Source organism: Oryzias latipes, chromosome 11 (genome assembly GCF_053564925.1).
Source record: "Oryzias latipes strain Hd-rR chromosome 11, Olatipes_Hd-rR_3.1".
In the NCBI taxonomy this organism is placed as follows: domain Eukaryota; kingdom Metazoa; phylum Chordata; class Actinopteri; order Beloniformes; family Adrianichthyidae; genus Oryzias; species Oryzias latipes.
This window is the reverse complement of record NC_136247.1, coordinates 18,709,831-18,730,460: the sequence shown is the minus strand read 5'-3', so window position 1 is coordinate 18,730,460 and position 20,630 is coordinate 18,709,831. Positions and strand designations below refer to the sequence as shown.

The 20,630-nt window shown below is 37.0% G+C and overlaps 1 protein-coding gene across 1 annotated transcript in view; it reads right to left on the bottom strand.

Moving 5' to 3' along the window:
- kcnh8 (potassium voltage-gated channel, subfamily H (eag-related), member 8) overlaps positions 1–20,630 on the bottom strand; it is a 70,615-nt gene that overhangs the window by 8,631 nt on the left and 41,354 nt on the right. The window contains exons 9-16 of the mRNA XM_011480853.4: positions 20,015–20,214; positions 16,029–16,278; positions 10,288–10,502; positions 9,054–9,098; positions 7,926–8,015; positions 7,664–7,812; positions 5,891–5,997; positions 5,580–5,659 (exon numbers count right to left, since the gene is read on the bottom strand). Of these exons, the coding sequence (XP_011479155.1) occupies positions 5,580–5,659; positions 5,891–5,997; positions 7,664–7,812; positions 7,926–8,015; positions 9,054–9,098; positions 10,288–10,502; positions 16,029–16,278; positions 20,015–20,214 (1,136 nt within the window). The remainder of the gene's footprint in view (positions 1–5,579; positions 5,660–5,890; positions 5,998–7,663; positions 7,813–7,925; positions 8,016–9,053; positions 9,099–10,287; positions 10,503–16,028; positions 16,279–20,014; positions 20,215–20,630) is intronic.

Sequence of the window (20,630 nt, the reverse complement as noted above, 5' to 3'; positions counted from 1 at the left end):
GTGTGCGCATATTCATTTAGGAATTCACCAACATTGTTAATGTATAACTTCACTGTATGGGTGCTATATAAACTCATCATCCTCTCCCTCCCTCTCCCTCATGGTGCAGAGACCTGAGTAAAGGAGAGCAAAATAACACGGTAAAACACAGTAAAACAGCTAAACAACTAAACACATTTGGTCAAAAAGCCACAGTTAAACCCAAATCAGTCCAGACAGGCAAAGGGAATGATATCCCACAATCCCTTGCGGTGCCGATCTAACAGTAGCACCAAAGTTACACCTACAAGTTTAATTGAATTAATTTGAATGAAAGCAAAATAACTGTCTGAAAACTACCTGTTATTTTTAAACTGACTTAACAAAAAAAAGATTTTTAATTATATTAACTGAAGCAAATAATTAAGTTAGATCAAAGTAAAAAAGTTTATTTTTCCAACATCCATATGTGGTCTTATCACCCTCTCATGGTGGAAAAAGTATCTGAGCTTCTTCATCCACTAAATCATCTTCAAATGGACACGGCACGCTGCTTCACCTCTCTGTAAACAAAGTAACCTTCAACTAAACCTGCTCCAGACCAGGTTATGTTCAGAGCATGAGTTGCCATGGCAACTTGACCTACCCTGAAACATACCTCCATTTCTGGAACCGAAAGCTGAGGTTATCAACTTCCTTAGCCTCAAACTTACCGTGGGAGCTAGCATAACCTGCTTTCTGTAAATACCCCCCTGAAGTCTACGGTATTTTTCTCATTTAAATGGAGACATTTTGGTATTTTTATTTTTTCCCTCCTCGGAGTACTGCAGGACAGCAAGTCTTCAAACTGGGTCAAAGAAAATTATACTCTGTAGCAATCTATAGTGAGACAAATAATTTAATTTAGTTTAATTTCAGTTTTCTGACTACAAGTCGCTCCAGAGTTTGAGTCACAGCAGCAAAAAAAATGCATAGCAAAAAAAGAACACTAAATGAATTACATTTAAGTTGGGCCTGAGTAAGTCGCCTCCCTTGCCAAACTATGCAGAAAACCCTGATATTTACTCTGAGAAATATGGTATGCTGTACTAAAACGTTATTGTCTTTACAGGATAAAGCACCAGCTTTATTCTCCTGTGTTGCCCAAATGGCCTTTTAATGCCACAATTATAAAATGCAACACTTCATTTTCAGGTTGGAGGGCAAAGGGATTTACCCTGAATATTGCCACAAAAATGCATAAAGCAATAAATCAATCAATCAATCAACGTTTTTTTTTCCTGCCACACAAGTAAAATTAGCAAATACAATAACAATGTTTTAAGAAAAATATAATCTGTTTTTCTAATAACCAGAAATCTCACTCTTGGCACTCAGAGAATGGGTGTTTTTCAAGAAACCTAAAGCTTTTTGCTGTTTGAAGGAATACGGCTGTGTGTGAACATAGACGGAGATTGATTTAAAATGATTGCATAAATGTGATACATTTTTTAAAGCTATTTTTTCACACCAAGAAGATAAAGGACTTTTAAAATCTTTTCGGAACCGATTACATCTGGCACCCCACTGCTGTTGAATGTTCACTGTCCTCATTCGTCATGTTTGTGTATGTTTTTGCATGAGGCACTGATGGGGCTCAAATCAAACACCACTTTTCACCTCCTGTGGTGCTGATTGTAGTTAGATCTAAATGTGGATTTACCAAAAAACATGCTGAGGGACTTCCTGTCGAACACTGGTAACCCACAGAGACAGAGAAAGCACATCAGGGCAAATCTTTTTAAGAGTGATCATGTTGTTTTTTCCATCCTGTCTTCTATCTCTTTATTTATGCCGTCTGCTTTGGACAAAAAGGGGAAAGAAAGGCAAAAGAAGACTTTATTTCTATCAATTTTGTCTTCTATTTTTGCGTGGAACAGTCAACTCATCCAGTGACATGAACCCATATTTGTGGCAGGAAGACATCAACACTCCTCCTCACTTGTCAGGTTTAATGTCATTGTACCTCCCTGCCTGTCAAACTGTGTACTGCAACACGTGTGTGCAAACACCCTTGATTTCATGTATAAATCCCTACAATCTGGAGCTTTCTGTACAAATGTGCAAGATATACGAAGACATGATTATTGTTTACGGTGAAGATTGTGTCCTATATCTTGCTTTGTTTGATGTCCATTATGATTTCTTAATTCTTGCCGTCTTCTGCTTTGTGGTTTAGTTGGTTCAACTGTCAGTCACACCTGGGAGGTATTCCAGAAAGCACGTTTAAACTACCCTGACTTTAACCCTGAACTCTGGCTGAAGTCCGCCTGAACTTGGTTACTCTGGGTATGTCGGTTCCAAAAGACCGGGTATGAGTTTGTAACCCTGGGTTAATGCGTGTGCACGGCAAGAACATAAAGACATTCTTAATGGAATGGTCCATGGTGACTCGAGTCACCATGGAAACACGTGGAGAACAAAAGAGAGCACTATACTTCAGTGAGACGGAGTCTGAGATTTTAATGACGACGTATGCAGATTATACACCCATCAAAAAAGTAATACGGCTGCATCATCAGCAAAAGAAAGAGTTTCTGCTTGGAGAAAAAGAACAGACAGAGTAAACACACAAGTTTCTGATCTTATTTCCAATTACATTGTGATGTATATATATATATATATATATATATATATATATATATATATATATATATATATATATATATATATATATATATATATATATATATATATAAAACTTAAATGAATCAATGAGTTACATTTATTCAACCTAATTTCTTATGTCTATCCGACTCAATAGTTGTTAATACAACTCAAATTTACATATTTATCTAACTAAATGTCATATCACTCCAATTCAAGTAAAGTTTTTCCATATTAATTTATTGTACTTCTTGAACTCTCATATGTTTAAGTTTGAGGCCGCAGATATTTTCATTTTTATAAAATTAAAATAATTGACACAATGTGCATTTACAAGACATACTTTGCATTTAGTTTTCATGACTGACTTTAACTTCAGTTCTTATATCACATTATTGCACTAGTGGTGCTAAATAACCTCATCATCCTCTCCCTCCCTCTCATTAATGGTGCAGAAAGAATTAAACATAACAGGGTAAAATAACTCAGCAATACACAGTAAAACAGCTACAACTAAAGACATTTGGTCAAAAACCCACACTTAAACACAAATCTGTCCAGACAGGCAAATGGAATGGTATCCCACAATTCCTAGCGCTCCCGATCTAACAGCAGCACCAAAGTTACACCTACTTAATTTAATCAATTTGAATCAAAGTAAAATAAATGTCTGATGAGTACGTGTTATTTTTAAGTTGACTGAACTAAAAAAAAATATATTTATCTTAACTGAAGCAAATAATTAAGTTAGATCAATGTAAAAAAGTTTATCTTTCCAACATCCATACGTGGTCTTATCACCCTCTCATGGTGGAAAAAGTATTATCTGAGCTTCTTCATCCACTAAATCATCTTCAAATGGACACATCGTGCTGCTTCACTTCTCTGAAAATAAACTAACCTTCAACTAAACGTGTTCCAGACCAGGTTATGTTCAGAGCATGAGTTGCTATGGGAACAAATCATACCCTGAAACATATCTCTGTTTTTGGAACAAAAGGTGAGGTTATCCGCTTCCTTAGCCTCAAACTTACCGTGGCAACTCACATAACCTGCTTTTTGGAATACCCCCCAGGATCAGGTTGTCAACTATTCACAGCTGTTTTCATTTTAGTTAGTTCTCTGTATTTAAGTGTTTGGTTTTCACGTCATCTGCTGGACTTGTCATGTTTAAAAGTATTTGTGAACTATTTTATTTTGGTTTTGTCTTTTTCATCAACCTATTCATGACGGTTTAGCATAGTGATGGAGAGACCACTACTTTTTATTTGCAAGATAAGTTAAAAATATAAATTCGATGTTTAAAATACTAAATTTCATAAAAGACAACAGTGAATGTTGACCTATGAATGTGTGGATAAATGTCTGACTGCAAATGTCAATAAATGAAATGTTCTACAAAACTGCCTCAAGTTTTTCCCCCTTATTTATAAAGAAATGTGACCACAGCAACAATGTAAGCAAAGACTCTTCCACTCGTTTGGTGATGATGGGACACTGTAGATGTGTCTATCAGTAAAGTACTGAATGCAGCAGCATTATGTTGGGCTTGGCGGACTTGCTCAGAAGCGCTACACTTTTCTCCCAAAAGTGCAACTTATACTTCAGAACTCACATATGACTTTTTTTCTTCTTTATCATGCATTTTCAGCTAGTTCTGGTTTTCAAATTTCTGGCTGAGATGCACCAACACTGGTAAAACAAACTAAGCATATTTCTTTTTCACTGCTGACATTACACTACCTACTACTGAACTTGCTGCATCGAGATGATCCTATATGGTACAGGGTGTCTTTCATTTTGAAAGAAAGTCATGAACCTCTGTCAAAAGTTATAAACTATTTCATACTTTGAAAAAAACATTTTTTTTTCATTATGTTCATGTTATACTTGTGCCAAAAAAAAATAGTTCATTTAAATTGATCATAACAGTATCGTTAACATAAATGCAAATCAGTACTTTTGTTAAGGGTTAAATAAGACTTTGTGGCTCCTATTGCGTTGTGGTTAGTGAGAAAGCAACCCGAATAGCTTGTTGAGTGTTGAAGGCTGGTCTAAAGTATACTTGCTATACTCATTCCTACAGTCAAGCACACTTAATGAAATAAACTTCAAGAGTTCTACGTTTTTCTAAGGATAGTGTCCAATTTTTGAATAAGTGACTATGCCACAGAGTGCTGGTTTTTTTTTTGTTCCACATTTCCTCTTCCTCCTCTTCTTCTTCTGTGGTTTATTGGCAGGTTGGCAAATAGCTTTTTAACCACCACAATCCAGTCTGGAGAGTGAATCAGGATATTTTCCCCCCCCCAACTCTTTCTCTGCCCTCCCTTAGTACCACCTACGTTTTATCTTAACATCTTTGTTTTTTTCAGAAACAAGGGTAGAGATTAAAAAGCAACTCTTTTTCTTTGCAATATATGTTGTGTATATTACAGCAAATATCTTCATTTTTCCAATTTAATCTTTAAATATTGTCCATATTCTCCATTGTTCTGCATACTTGTCCCATGTCCTGAAATGTTGGTTCAGAAAAAGTGTGTCCCAATCTGTGTATTAATTGATCTTCCCTGTTCCTTCACACACATTGTTCCCCACTGTCCTCGGCATCCCATATCTTCCCTCCCTTTCTTCCTCCCACCATTTTGCCATAATTGTATTATTTTTCCTTGGATTAAATTTTTAAATTCTGCTGTACTTAGTTTCACATTCATGTCAATGTGCAGTTTCTTAGAAGCCAGTTCTGCATTCTGGATTCTGCATAAATCCACACTTGGAAATTAATTTAGTTTTCAAGTTTGAGCAGGAATGTAACACCTGATTTAAATAAAGACTTTCTAGTAGGACTTATCTTTGATTCTCATAAGTACTACTGCTGGTCCACATCATGTACTTGTAAGTCACATTATTAAAGTAACATGCAGTGAAGATGGCAGAAAGTACGCAGTGACAGTTACCTGCTGGTCCAGGTTGTGCAGCTGTCCTCTGGTCTCCTCTGCTTTAGCTGCTAACTCTACTGTGCTGATGTGCAGCGTATCTGTGGCAAATTTGCAAGTTATATTTAACTTCAATATCTACCACAAAGTTAAGGCAAAAAACAAAACAAAAAAAGAAGCAGATTAAAGACCCTGGAGGTGGTGACATTCAGTATATTACCGTGATCTGCCTCATTACTCTAAAACACTGCAGGGTTTTTCATGTTAACATTTTTTAAATGGTCTGCAGCCCCGAAAATATTTAAAATATGATGAAGTTTGGATGAAAGGACCTGCAGTTGCACGAGTCGGTGTGTTGACAGGACAACCTCGGCTGGTAGAGAAGGAGAACGTATGAAAACTCTCCTTATCCTCGCTGTCTTCAGTGCCATCCACTATCCTGCAGAGAAACAAATGTTTTTCAAGCCACAGAAACAAAATAAGATTTCAAAGACATCTGGAACCAAAATTCTATTTTAATCAAACTTTATTTTATAATCAAATCAAACTTTATTTGATAATAACTAATAACTTCAGTGTGTTTCTCTTTAATTGTGCACAAATGGCTGTGCTTAAAATGAGCACTCCTTCCTGAAAGAAAAGCGTCCGTGAGCAAATTAAGTGGCTTTTCATGACATCCGGAAAAAAAAAACTATTCTTTTCAGAGTAAAACAACTCCTAAACTAAAAAATATTCTCTTGATTCAAGACTGTGGTTGTGTTTACATGGTTTAAGACTCCAAGTTGGCATTCTAAAGGCATCTAGTTTCTTAAATGTCATATAAATTGCAAAACTGAGTCGCTTTAGCGGGGTACAAATACAAAGAAATCTATTTTCTACGGTATTTTTCTGCTTTAAGTGCACATTTGCATAATAAATGCTACTAAACTCAGGACACAACAGAGAAAAGTAGGTGGACAAAAGAGGTTATGACATCCTGGTTTGCTGGTATAAGTAAAAAGACATAATTAATGCCATGAAAACCTGTAGACTAGTGTTTTTCCAGGAAAAAACTTTAACCAAACAGGACAGCAGCAGCAGTGAAGATGCAAAATTGTTTTATGCTAAACATTTGATTAAAAAAATTGGGAAGCAATCTAAATCAAAAACCATTTCATCAGTTGCTGGTTGGGATCAAAGCTTATTTCACCTGAATCACAGACATCAAACGGGCTCACTTCAGTTTTGAGGGTTTGGAGTGACCCAGCACAACTCTGGGTACCACTATTCTGTTTTAAGCAGGTTTGACCACAAGCTTTAAAACCAGGTGAGCTTTACAGCTAAAAGCTAGAGAGCTTTACACATAGGTTTTATTCTAATTAGAAAGATCCCACTAAACACACATTTTAAATCTCTGTAGTGAGATTTAAAGTCCAAGACAGACATACTGGATTTTTTTTAATTAAACCCGAACATCTCATTTTGTATTTTAGAATAATGAATCCCAAAAAAACCAACAACCTTAAGCTCTTTTGGCAGCAACTATCTTCAGCTGTATAATAACCTTTCTAATTCTGTCCTCTCCATCCATCATGCCCTTTTTTGTGTGAAAAGTTAAAAAAAATTAGGATTGTTATTTGGGAAAAGTGATATCATATCCTGCCCAGACAGAGACAACTACATGGCTCAAAATTGGTTGTTAGAAGGTCTAAAACAAGCAAACAAACAAAACGTTCATATGACCATGGTCTGTCCATTTCTATCTGCAATTTTAGATTTTTCTATATCATAATTACAGAGAAACCAAATTGCAATTAATTACACTTTATAATTTAAATCAAGCAATTTTATTGTCACAACCTAAAAACTAACCAATTTTATTTTAGTATTGATGAAAATTATTTTTATTTTCTCCAAACCATTATATCTTAATTATATCTGTGAATAAGATTGAAAAAAACAAAAAACAACAGTCAGTATAACAGGAGCCCAAGCAGGAATATGGAGTTAGACAAGTTCCTTTTTCATTTGCCATTGAGTCCTCTTTTATTTGACTTAAGTTTCTTTTAATTGAAAAAGACAAAAACAGATTCAGGCATGGAAAGAGCAGACTGGAAAAAAGTAACCTGGGACTGAGGTTGCATGGGTCCAAAGTGGTGAAGGTACTTTCTTGAATTTTCTTCTGAGACTTGCTTAAGATCTGTGCCATTGTCGTCTGGCTGGAGGAAGTTAGTGGGGACTTCTCACCTGTGTACCGGGGACTTGCTGCACCTGTCTGCCTCATCAACATAGACATAGAGCTAGCATTACTTCCCTTTAAATCACAGATCAGTGTACCGGTAGTACTTATATACAACATATACAACGTATAGCTGAAGGACTTTGAACCTGATGGCGTTCCTCCATATCTGCATCTTCTTCATCCTGAGTCTCAGTGATGTGACCCTGAACTGCTCTCCCATTCTTGCTCACTCGTAACTGAAAAAATATCAAAATTAAAAAAATGAATCATGTGGATTTAAAAATAGAACATTTACCTACAGAGCTGTGCAACAAATGTAACCCCTTGTTCTTGTTGGCTGAATTTATTTTCAGCTTTAAAAAAAATGACCAATGTTTTTGCTTTCGGGTAGATGCTGCATGAAGGTAATTTTGGAGCTGATGTAGTTGGATGCATATTTGTATCAGAAATATGTATCAGTATTTCAGTAAACTACAGTCGTTTAACTGATAACTGGTCATCCTTAATCCATTGTTTTCTATTGCTTTGGTTTTTGGGGGGTTTTAAGAAGCAAAGGCTGTTTTTGTGCTACAGTATTTCCAGTGAAAGGCAAGAAAACCTTTCCAAAAGGCATAAAATTCAGTTCAGTTCATTGCTGTGAGCCGAAGTCACAGAGTTTAAGTGTCACACTGTCATAATAAACACAAAAAACATAATCTACTTGTCAGTAATTTGTATTTTGATATGGCTATAGTGTCAGGGAGTGATCAACAGTGAGACAATGATCCATTCAGCTCATAAGAGCAGTTAAGATCCACATTCACCAATTGATCGGTGGTTACTGGCCTGTGACCCATCTGTCACCGACCCAAAAACACCGCCGTGTGAGGTTAATGGCTCGCACAGATTCATCGATTTTGCTGTAAAATATCTGAGCAGTTTGACAGCATATAAAACCTTTAGTTGCCTTCTATTCTACTGCAACCACGCTTTAATGACTGCAGCTAATTTTGGGAGGAATTTATCATTTTCCTCTCAACTTTCACAAAAAGTTATTAGGGGGTAAAAGCGTGATAGTGTCTATTATCAATGATAGATGTCTGCTGCAGGGCACACTGAAGGTCTTTTAGAAAGAAAAAAAAATTCTACTAAATAAATTTTCCCTTTGTTCTGTTTTTCAATGTTAAAAGTAATATAAAGAGACTTTAAAAACAAATGAAAAGAAGAGATAAATTGCTGCATTCTCTACAAACACAGAGGCTTCATGATGTCAAAAATCAATTTAGTGCTCTTACCTGAGTTTCTGGTGTTGTTGTTGTTGTTGGTAGTCTGACTTTAACCTGGAATGCAGCCAAACAGAGGATTAACAATACAACATGTAAAAAGCAGATTCCACATGCAGCCCTTCTCTTCGCTGCTTCAATTTTACAGCAATGTAATTACACAAGCTTCCACTATAAATCACATTCTGAAGCGAGAAAAAGCTGCTCTTTAAAGGATATTTTGTACAGTGAGGCGGAAAAAGCAAAACAACAAAAAAGGGTAAAATGATAGAGTATCAAAGAACAAACAGAGCAAATTCAACATCTAAGCTCAAAACATCCTTCAGTCCTGAACCAATCTTCACCAATCTTTATTTAAAACTCCACTTGGAGAGAACTCTCGACACATTAGCTTCTCCTCAAAGCCAGGAGCATTTATCACATATGTGTGTGTGTGTGTGTGTAGGTGTTGGGGTGTGTGAGTGCGTTCATGTGTGAGAAAAAGAGAGCATTACAGCCAGGGAGAGGGCAAACTAGCAAGGGCAATTGCAGAGGCTCTGCCACTGTAATTACAGTCAGGTGTTTCTGCATCTCTTACACCGACAACTTACACTTTTGCGCACACAAACACACAGGTACACACACAAACACATATTCACAAGCACACAGATAGCTATTTGTATCCAACTCTTCACCAAGCCCTGACAAGCCATAACATACTTTATATACACATATTTAGACTGTTCTATTCTATTCTATTCTATTCTATTCTATTCTATTCTATTCTATTCTATTCTATTCTATTCTATTCTTCTAAGTCTAAACAGATTTCACACCTAATGGTGACTCTAGCCATGAATTATTTGTGTGAAACTGGGATGGGACCTTTCTGTGTGGAGTTTGTATGTTCTCTACGAGCATCATTGGGTTCTGTCCAAGCACTTTGGTTTCTTCCCACAGTTCAAAAACATGTTTCATAGGTTGATTGGTGTCTGTGGAGAGGGTGGTCTGGCATCTCTGCTTAGGATCCTGCCCCCACCACCCAATTCTACACAAGTGGTAAAAAATCAATGGATGTCTAAAAGTAGACTTAGGTTTTCAGATTGCAGGGGCTTTAAACATAAAAACCATTTTATATTTTAATTTATTGTAATGTATTTCCCTTAAATCTTCTAACAAAAGTAAGGTAATAAAGTCTTTCGTAACAGATTCTTTAGATCACTACCTACACTGTAGTTAAACAATAACACTCAGTGGAAGGACTCGCCTGCGTCTCATGTCCCTCCCTCAGGTTGTATGTGAGATCCTGTTGGATGTCTTGGACAAAATGGTGAGAATATTCGGGATAGAGATCCAAAACCTCGTAGAGCCCTTTCAGGTTGATGCACTGCAGGTCACAGTAGGTCAGGGCTTTTACATCTGCGTTGGTTTTTATTACTCGGTTATCTAAGGACAGGTTTGCCCCAATGAGGTCCCCTTTACCTGCTCAGAGAAAGACACAGAAGGTGGGTTAGAAAAGGGTTTAGTGCATGATGTTTTCATGGTAATAGTAGTTGGAGACACATTTTCTAATGCAGACACTCATGATTCACAATTTCCATTTGATGATGGGTTTTTGAGGGGACACTCATGGTGGAAGGTGTGAGAGGTTTTAGAGTAGAATAATGCTGGGACATCATGAAAACCTCTTATCCCTTCAACACTTGGCTCAAGGCCTTGTGTTAAAATGCATGTGGCTCTCAGCTCTCAAAAGCACTAGTTAGTAAGAAATTCATTATTATGCAAATCACTGGAAAGAATTTTATTCATCTGTCATTTCTTCATGTTCCTGGGATCTAAAACCCTCTTCTCTCTCTTTAAAAAAGGGTCTTCAGCAATAGTTTACCCTGCTTATTAAAGGCCTTTCAAAGTGTTCCGTTAAAAACAGACAATTTTCTTCACTCCCTGTTCACAGAAATACGAATTTTGAATAATAAGTGACTATTTGCCAATCTATGAATCATTTGGGAGCTAGAAATGCTATTTATCTAAAAGAAAACCCAGTCTGGAAGCTTTATCGTCATTTTTAAAGGCATTGCTAATATTATTTATCTTTATGTTTAAATTAAAAGTAATATTTTCCAGGAAAATTTTGTTGTACACAAAACAAAAGACCAAAAAAAATGAAAAAAATGATACCTCAAATACAAAGTAAACTTTTGTAATCCGAATCCTCTGTTTTGTGTATTATTTGAATCATCATCTAATCCCAAATAAAGAGTGGCATTACTGCAGGTAGCAGTAATGACAAAAAAATGAAAACTAGTCAACGTTTTCCTGATCTCATAAAAGCGTTTGACACCACTGACCATAAATTATTTTAAGAAAACTTAGCTTGTATGGTATTAGAGGATTGGCACTCAATAAAATTCTAGTTATTTAAAGATGCAGCAGTATGTACAAATAGATGATATAAAGTCTAGTTTATGAAACATAATGTTTGGGGAACCTCAGAGATCAGTCTTAGGTCCCAAATCATTTATTATTTGTTATTATTGTTATAATTGTTATTATTCTTTTTACATAAATTATATTGCCAGCACATTTAAATTATTAAAATGTATATTTTTTTGCAGATTACCTGTTGTGATGTCATTACAATGCAAAGTAACTAAAGTGAAACAAACAGAGGTACTAAAGATAAAATAATGTTTTGATATTTAAACTGTGAAAATTCATATTTTATGCTATTCAGTGATAGAAATAAAAACAATAATATTTCTGTAAATATAGGGGGCACTAACATTAATACGGTAAATAAAATAAAGTTTCTGGTTGTAATTGATGAATATTTTTCTTGGAAACCTCACAGTAGTAGTATAAAAACAAAAATAGCCAAAGGATTTGCCATTTTCACACAAGCTGAGATGGTCCCTTAACCATAATGCATTGCATGTACTGTAAAACTCTCTGATTGCTCCACACCTGCAATACTGTATAGAGATTTGGGGTACTACTTATAAAACATACTTAGCCCTTAATCTTAACATTACAAAAAAAAGCAACAAGAAATGTTACACGAAGTAAATATATAGACCCATCAGGAACACTATTCAGCAATACGAAAAAAATCTAAATTTAGTGACCTAGTTGATTTCAACATTCTCAAATGTATGAACAAAGCACACAAATTAAGACAAATTCAAATTTACATAAAATAACATAAAATAGATTTAGAACCAAGGCATTGAAGAGGTCTGTTTCAGTATACAGACCTATCGTTTGGATTAAATTGGACAAAGAAACTAAAAATACAAAATAAATTGCTGCGTTTACGAGTCTTATTAAAATGAGATGCTAAACAAATATTATAAATAGTATGTACAAGTATTTATCAAGCAAATATAATTTATACAACTTTAATTAGATGATGCCAATGAACCTTTGTGTAAATGAGGGTTTGTGTTGATACATTTGTATGTATTAATGTTTATTTAAAATGTAGACTGGGCTTAACATTCATGTTAAGATCAGTTTCATTTTCATTGATGTGCTTTGATTTACTTTTGTTGATGAGTGATAGCGGCAGATAATATACAGTTCATTTTCCGTCTTTCTGATCCTGATCCTAACTCCTAATCTGTACTGTATTGATGTTTTGTATTGTTATTGAATGAAATAAATGTTTAATTAAAAATAGTATGATGTAGTGTTGATGGGCAATTGAGTTAAATAAATCCTAATTATTGTCAAGGAATTCATAAACCTTGAAATGTAAAGTCATCATTTGATGTATCTCAAGGAGACAAAGCTTAAATATGATAGTTTTAAAGACGATGGGTTAATTGCTATGAAACATTTAACCCATTGTTTTCCTGTTTCTCTTTATTCATTTCTTTATTATAGTCTCTTCCGCCATTTTATTTGGCGCTTAACTTCTTTACATATCTATTAAGAAAATAAAGATTAAAAATGTACTTCTGTGTATTTCTTTATTGAAATTGTTGTGAATCAAGAGCAGAAGAAAAAAATGCTGTTTGAAAAAGAGCTTATTTGTGACCTGGAAACTATGCTGGGTAAGGTGCGATCAAGCATCTTTTTCCCTTTCATATATTCAGTAATTGTTGTTGTTTCTCATTCTGGCAATTTACAAAACTATCTCTTCACACACAGTTTAACTTTCTTTAAGATTTAACACAACACAGTCTGCCTTAGAGAAGGCCACCTTCTCTCAGATTTTTCCCAATCATATCTTATATCTGTCATATTTGTCTATTTCCACTGATCTCTATCCAGGAAGTTTTTCTTTTGGGAGAAATTTTCAATATCAGCCACACCTTATACACACAGTCAGCAAGCAGACACATAGAAAGACTTTCCACCTGCCAAATCCCCTGATGTCCACACACACACACACATCTTCATGCATTCCACACACCCTTTGCATTTTGATAAAAGTAGGGAACAGGAATGTACTCTAAAAAAGCAAAGATTATTAGAATTAGCAAGTCAAAAAAAGAATAAGTGACAGATGGAGTTTTGTGTCAAAAACTGGCATTCACACTGCTACCAGATTGCAGTACAGCTCAGCGTCATGAAGGTCAGAGAGCAAAAGCCATTAGTGACAGTCAGAATGTTAGACTTCAAAACTCTTTTCATCTGTCAGCGTGGAAAATTCTACAAAGCAAGGCAGAAACAGCACCCATAAGTGCTAAGGTGGTGAAAAAAGTAAATGCTTACATCTGTCCACCTAGGGTTTATGGAATAAAATGACAAAGATTAGAAAAATTAGTAGCACACCGCTCCTAAAAGTAATTTAATGTACATAACAAAGTAACGTAAGAAGACATGTAAAAATTTAGAAAGAAATATTTAATGGTGAATATACCAAGTGGTTGTTTAAATGTGTAAACATTAAAAGCTTACAACCTTTTTTATGGATTTTAATATGTGGTCTCATGATTTCCTTGTGCTTTTATAGGTCTAGTGTACGTTTTGGTATATTGTGACAATATACAATGTTTGAATGTTATAACAAAAATAGAAGTCACAGTGGGGCAAAACGGTATTTGTCAGTCATCCATCCCTCAAATTGTCCCACTTCTAAAGATGAGAAAGGCCTGTAATGTTGCTATTTATTTATTTTTAGTTACCAAATAGGTATTTTTCTGCATAATTATACAAACAACATATTAAGAAATCAAGCAAAGTGATTCACTGGATTGCTTTTTTTACATTTTGTCTCTCACAGTTGAAGTGTATCTATGATGAAACCTATCTTATCTTTTTAAGTGGGTCGTCTTGCAAAATTGATGACTTACCTGATACTTTGTGCCCCCCTGTACTTCTGAATACTATTACAACCCTGTCCTACAGGAATGACTTCTGTGTCTTTAGCAGAAGGAAAAAAAAAGTTGTTTTTTTGACATTTCATGCTCGGTGAGAACATTTTCAGTCTAATTTATCTGGTGATGCAAAATGCATATTCTGTCATGAGCCTGCACCTAAGACTGCAGTCTTTTGCAAAATCAAACACAGTTTGAAATTTTATGCACAGCAATTTCTACAACTCTTTTTCCACGTTGTTTTTATTAACAATTTGCTGTTTTGGGTTTAAACCTAAAACCTACCTGAGAAATATTGAGTAATATCAAAGTTTTCAGACTGGTTGGTTTTCTGGAATGAAACAGCTAAAAAGCACAATCACAAAAATGAGGGGAAAAAAGGTTCCCATGTGCATCATCCTAATTCATAATTTCAATGTTTACCAAATAACAAATGCAAAAATATCAGTTTTGGTTCCTCAATTTATCCACATATTTTGTCCTTTCATGCAAATGTTTTTTAAAATAAAGTAAATGCCTATGTCTGAATTCCTCTACTACTCCTTAACCCCTAAAAGACTATGGTGCAGGTCAATCAAGGGAATTTGAATGCAATTTGGACAAATGCACCCTCTTTTTTTCAACGCATTCATTATGCAATTGCTGAAGTAAAAACCTAATAAGTATGAACAGTTTACAAATGAATTCACTGTGTTCTGATGACAAAAAAACTGATGATATATACAAAAAAATTTAAATACGTTTTTTTCAAATGACAAAGTGTTGCGGCGCAATACATTGCGGTCTTTATTTGCCAATTAATTCACACTAGTTTTCTGCAGACACTGGGAAAGTTCCGGGGCACTGGATTTTGGAATTGTACATTTAGACACCACAAAAAAACGGCAAATGCCCCATGTAGTTTACTAAATGATAACTAGCAAGAGAGTTCTGACACAAGCAATTAGGCCTGCACAATATATAAAAAATTTAAATTGCTATCACGGTGTCAGCTTGTGCTTTATGCGTATCGCAAAAGATAGAGTAAACTGCGTTAAATGGTGACCTTAAATGTTTACACACACGCTTAAACAATCTCATGGCAGCTTGAAGCATTAAATATCTAATAAACCCCTTTATGCATTTGCACCCCTTCAGTCACTAAATAATCGAATGGAGCCCTTTTGTGTTAGATGCTCACCTCCCATGTAGATGTGAGTCATTACAAGTTTAATTTAAAATATGCTGTCTTTTATTTAAATGAAAGGGTTGGCGAAAAATGGAAATATTGGATGATTTGTTTTTTGCGCTGCTATTTGTTAAAGTCACGCAAGCTATAACGTCATCGCGACACTGATCACTTATTGTTGCCCTATGAGGTTTCCTCACATTGTGCAGCTCTACAACCAAAAATTTTTGAAAAAGTAAATTAAAAACTCATTGAAACTAAAACCATTCAACTTCGACAGTTAAACAAACAGAGCAGAGAGTTATAATGTTGTGGGAGAAAGAGCATGTTAATAGATTAATAAACTGGACATGTGTGGGCGAGTTAGCGGTTCAAGTGATCCATTAATCTCTGTATGTACAAGTAAAAAAAGGTCTGGTATTATACTAGACATAGGTCTGCAAGAATGACATTTGTCATGAACCAAAGAGTTTTGCTATAAAAAACGATAATCCCCTCCTTATCCCTTTAACCTACCCAGAATGGCCAACACCATGTCATCCTTCAGCACTTCCATTGAGCCAGAGCAGACAAAAAAGATGGCCTGGAGAGCATCACCCTGTCGAAGCAGGTACTCTCCAGGGGCGCAAAAGGAGGTCTTGATGTGCAGTGACAAGGAGCGCAGGCAGCCGCGACTGGCAGAGGCAAATAACGACAGCTCCAGGATCTCCTTGTTAAGATGCATGGTGATATCGGATCGCAACTCATCTGGAAAGTCCTTCAGCAGCTGTGGAGATGGCGTGGGGGGAAGCAGAGAATGAAATCGAGGGATGAAGAAAGAGAAAGGAGAAAGGAGTGTTGGAAGCATGACAGGTGTGAAAACACCACTCTGAAACTCAGTAATTTAATTTCCAGCATTCACTGCCCCTGTTTTGTGTTCTAACCTGTGAATACAGCTGTGAAACGTACCAAGTGAAATTTTCCTGTCAAAGCTGGAAAAAAGGCAAAACATTGCCAGTTGTTAATCTGTTGATCACTTTGAAAAGACAAAAACCTGGAGCTCACGGTCACAAAGACTTGTACTGTGGCATCAGGGCTAGGCTGACTTTAATCAACAACCCATCTATAATTCATCTGTCTGGGATTCGTCATCTTCACTCCATCTTGGCCTGGGTCTGAGTTCTGACAGCTGTCTCACAGGCATGGACACCCTGGAAGGATGAGCCACCACTCAAGTGACAGTTTCTCTGAGCTTGTCAAAGAAAGGTGCTGTTCATCCTGCATTTTGCTTGTGCAAACTAGTTTTATTTTACAGTTGACTTCAGTTTGACTGCCTGTGTGGTGTACTTCACACACTAATCCTTCCTTATTCTCAAAAATCCAAAAGTCAGGTTTTGTTCTAATGTGGCTAAGGCACTTCAGCCATGATAGCTAAATGTTATGCACAAGATTTCACAAATATTTGTGTGTCAAGAACACAATTATACATGATTTATCAAGAATGTGGGAAAAGTGATGTCTTCCTCTTATGTTGGGGTGTAATGAAGGCAAACAACATCATGTGTGCTAATGAGATGTGACCTTATGCGACCTGTGGGATTCTCAGCTGTAAACTGGCCAGGCTGGTCTGTTACAGTGACTGCCATCTGATTCATTGTTCCCTTTTTTGTTTTGGGAAATATCATTTGGTGTATTCCTGAGGCACTTTTTAGTGAACACGTTTTTTGGGGGAAAGCCGCATTGAACAGTGCATTTCCATTGATGAACTTACACTATATTACCAAAAGTATTGGCTCACCTGCCTTGACTCATATATCAACTTACAGCTTCAACCCTTCTGGGAAGGCTGTCCACAAGAGTGAGGAGTGTGTTTCTAGGAATTTTTGACCATTCTTCCAAAAGCGCATTGGTGAGGTCACACACTGATGTTGGTGGAGGCCTGGCTCTCAATCGCCGCTCTAATTCATCCCAAAGGTGTTCTATCGGCTTCAGGTCAGGACTCTGTGCAGGCCAGTCAAGTTCATCCATACCAGATTCTGTCAACCATGTCTTAATGGACCTTACTTTGCTTTCTCATGTTGGAAGTGGAAGGGGCCTACTCCAAACTGTTCCCACAAGGTTGGTAGCATGGAATTGTCCAAATGTTTTGGTATCCCATTCAGAGTTGCTTTCACTGGAACTCAGGGGCCAAGCCCAAGTCCTGAAAAACAACCCCTCACCATAATTCCTCCTCCACCAAATTTCACACTTGGCACAATGCAGTCTAAAATATACCGTCCCCCCCCGCAACCTCCAAATCCAGACTTGTCCATCAGATTGTCAGATGGAAAAGTGTGATTCACTCATGTCTCTGCTGCTCTAGAGTCCAGTTGCGGCGTGCTTTATACCACTGCATCTGACGCTTTGAATTGCACTTGGTGATTCGTGGCTTGGATGCAGCGGCTCAGCCATGGAAACTGCCATGAAGCTCTCTGCTTGCTGTACTTGGGCTAATCTGAAGGCCACATGAAGTTTGGAGCTGTGTAGCAATTGACTATGAAGAACCTTTATGCACTATGCGCTTCGACATTCACTGACCCCTCTCCGTCATTTACCTGGCCTACCGCTTTCATGGCTGAGTTGCTGTTGTTCCCTAACTCCTCCATTTTGTTGTGATACAGCTGACACTTGACTGTGGAATAATTAGGAGTGAGTAAATTTCCCGACTGGATTTGTTGCACAGGAGGCATCCTATGGCAGTTCCACGCTGGAATTCACTGAGCAGCCCATTCCTTCATAAATGTTTGTAAAAACAGTCTGCAGTGCTTGATTTTATGCAGCTGTGACCAGGCCAAGTGTTAAGGACACCTTATCATTTAGATGGATGAGCAAATGATATTGGGAATATCTTCTTATTATGACACTAGTGACCTCATGGTAGAATTTTGGCCCTAAGCCTGAAAGATCAAATCCCAGGTTGGGCCAAACTTTTAAAAATGGGACACAGTACCTCCCTGTTTGATATTCAGGATTAAGCAGTTGGATTGGAGGGGTTTGACCATCAAGTATGGTTGTGATTGCAGCTCACTGCTCCCCCAGGTGGATCCCAGGTCAAATGAGAAGAGGCAATATTGCACTATTGTGTGAAAATTAATGGGATTCACTTTGTCAAAACCTAGGAACATCCAGTACATTTCCCTTTCATATTAATCCCGTTTTTTGCTAAAAATTTTGTGGATGCTGAACTTTTATAATTTAAAAAACACAAGGGGAAGCTTAAATTGTCTTTAACGCTGCCACTGCTGACATTTTTAAGTGGAGTTTGGTTCTGCAGAATTTCCTGCAACAAATCATGGATGACTGATCCTGTACTTAACTTCTTACAAAGATAAACCCTATTAAATGATGGCTAATAAGCAAAGTGACGTAAAAGCTCAGTATGTGAGGCTCCTAGACTGTGTGTCTGCCCAGGTGGTCTGCAGCACGGGGGCTCCACAAGGGACAGTGCTCTCTCCTTTTCTTTTTGACACTCTACACATCTGGCTTCCACTATGACTCAAACAGCTGCCATTCCAGAAGTTCTCCGATGACACAGCCATTGTTGGACGCGTGTCAGAGGGAAACGATCTGGAATATAAGAAGGTGATCAAGGACTTTGTGGACAGGCGTGAACTCAATCACCTTCACATCAATGCCACCAAAACGAAGGAGATTGGTGGTTGACTTCCGCAAAAAGGCTTCTCAGTCTCTTCCAGTGGTCATTCAGGGACTGGACATCAAGAGGATGGATGTGTGCAAGTACCTGGGTGTTCACATCAACAATAAACTGGACTGGTCAGATAACACAAGGGTCCTGCATAAGAAGGGCTAGAGTCGCCTCCACCTCCTGAGGAGACTGAGGTCCTTTGGTGTGTGTAGGCTACACTCAAGACCTTCTATGAAACTGTCGTTGCGACAGCAACTTTCTATGTTGTGGTCTGCTGGTGTGGAGGAATGAATGAAAGGGACTAAAATAAACTGGACAAGCTGGTGAAGAGAGCTAGCTCTGTCCTGGGCTGTCCCCTGGACTCAGTGGACTCTGTAGGTGAGAGGAGGATGCTGACCAAGCTGTCCAGCATTCTTAACAACCCCTCTCACCCTCGGTATGTAATGGTGAGGACCATGAGTAGCTCGTTCAGCCAAAGATTGCTGCACATCCAGTGCAAAAAGGAACGATACCGGAGGTCCTTCGTCCCAACAGCAGTCAGACTATACAATGACACATTCTGGGACTGAAACCGCTGCTGTTATTTATCTAATTATTTAACTTGTTATTTATGACGTGTACTTTTACTTCCACTTTCTATTATTACTATTTTATTCTTACTCAGTGCTACTTTGTTTTTTTCTAACAGCTATATTTCTTGTTTTTGGCTGCCGTGACAACTGAATTTCCCTCCGGGGATCAATATAGTCCTTTCTTATCTTATCATATCTTACCTTAAAAGCACACCAAACACCCACATTTAAAAGATAAAAGAGATTAGATGATTTCATTTCTCTACCTCGTTGCAGTCAATGCCGTTGTTGACTGACCAGGTGGTCTGAAAGTACTCCAGCATTCGCTGCTTGAGGCTCTGAGGCAGGTGATGGATACGTATGAAGTCCTTGAGGTCTTTAGTCCTAGTGTGATACTGGGACCAGCGGGAATACATTCTCTGGATGATGGCTGTTACGTTTCCAAAAACCAAGGCGTGCATCAGTGCTGCAGGGAAGAGGAGGAAGAAGAGAGCTAAAGTAAAGGTGCTGAAAGGTTAGACAGGAAAAAGATGGTGGAATAAAAAATGGATAAAATAGTGGAAGAGTAAAATAAACAAAAACAAAAAAATACACAAATGCAATTCTGGCATAGAAAAAATATATTTATGTGTTATCATTAGGGATCTCAACAAGTGAAAAAAAACGAGATAGGGCTTTACAACACCTACTGCTGTAGGAAAACTAAGAGAAATGTAGAAAAAAAGAACTCTTTTAGAGATTTAAGTCACACAAACTGGTTCAGTATTATCAATTAGGAATAATAGAATAACAATAATTTTTGTCATGCATCACTGCCTTTATTTGATTCTTCTGATAAAACAAGGTGAACATGTTTCAATTAAATGTATGTCTGGTAGTTCT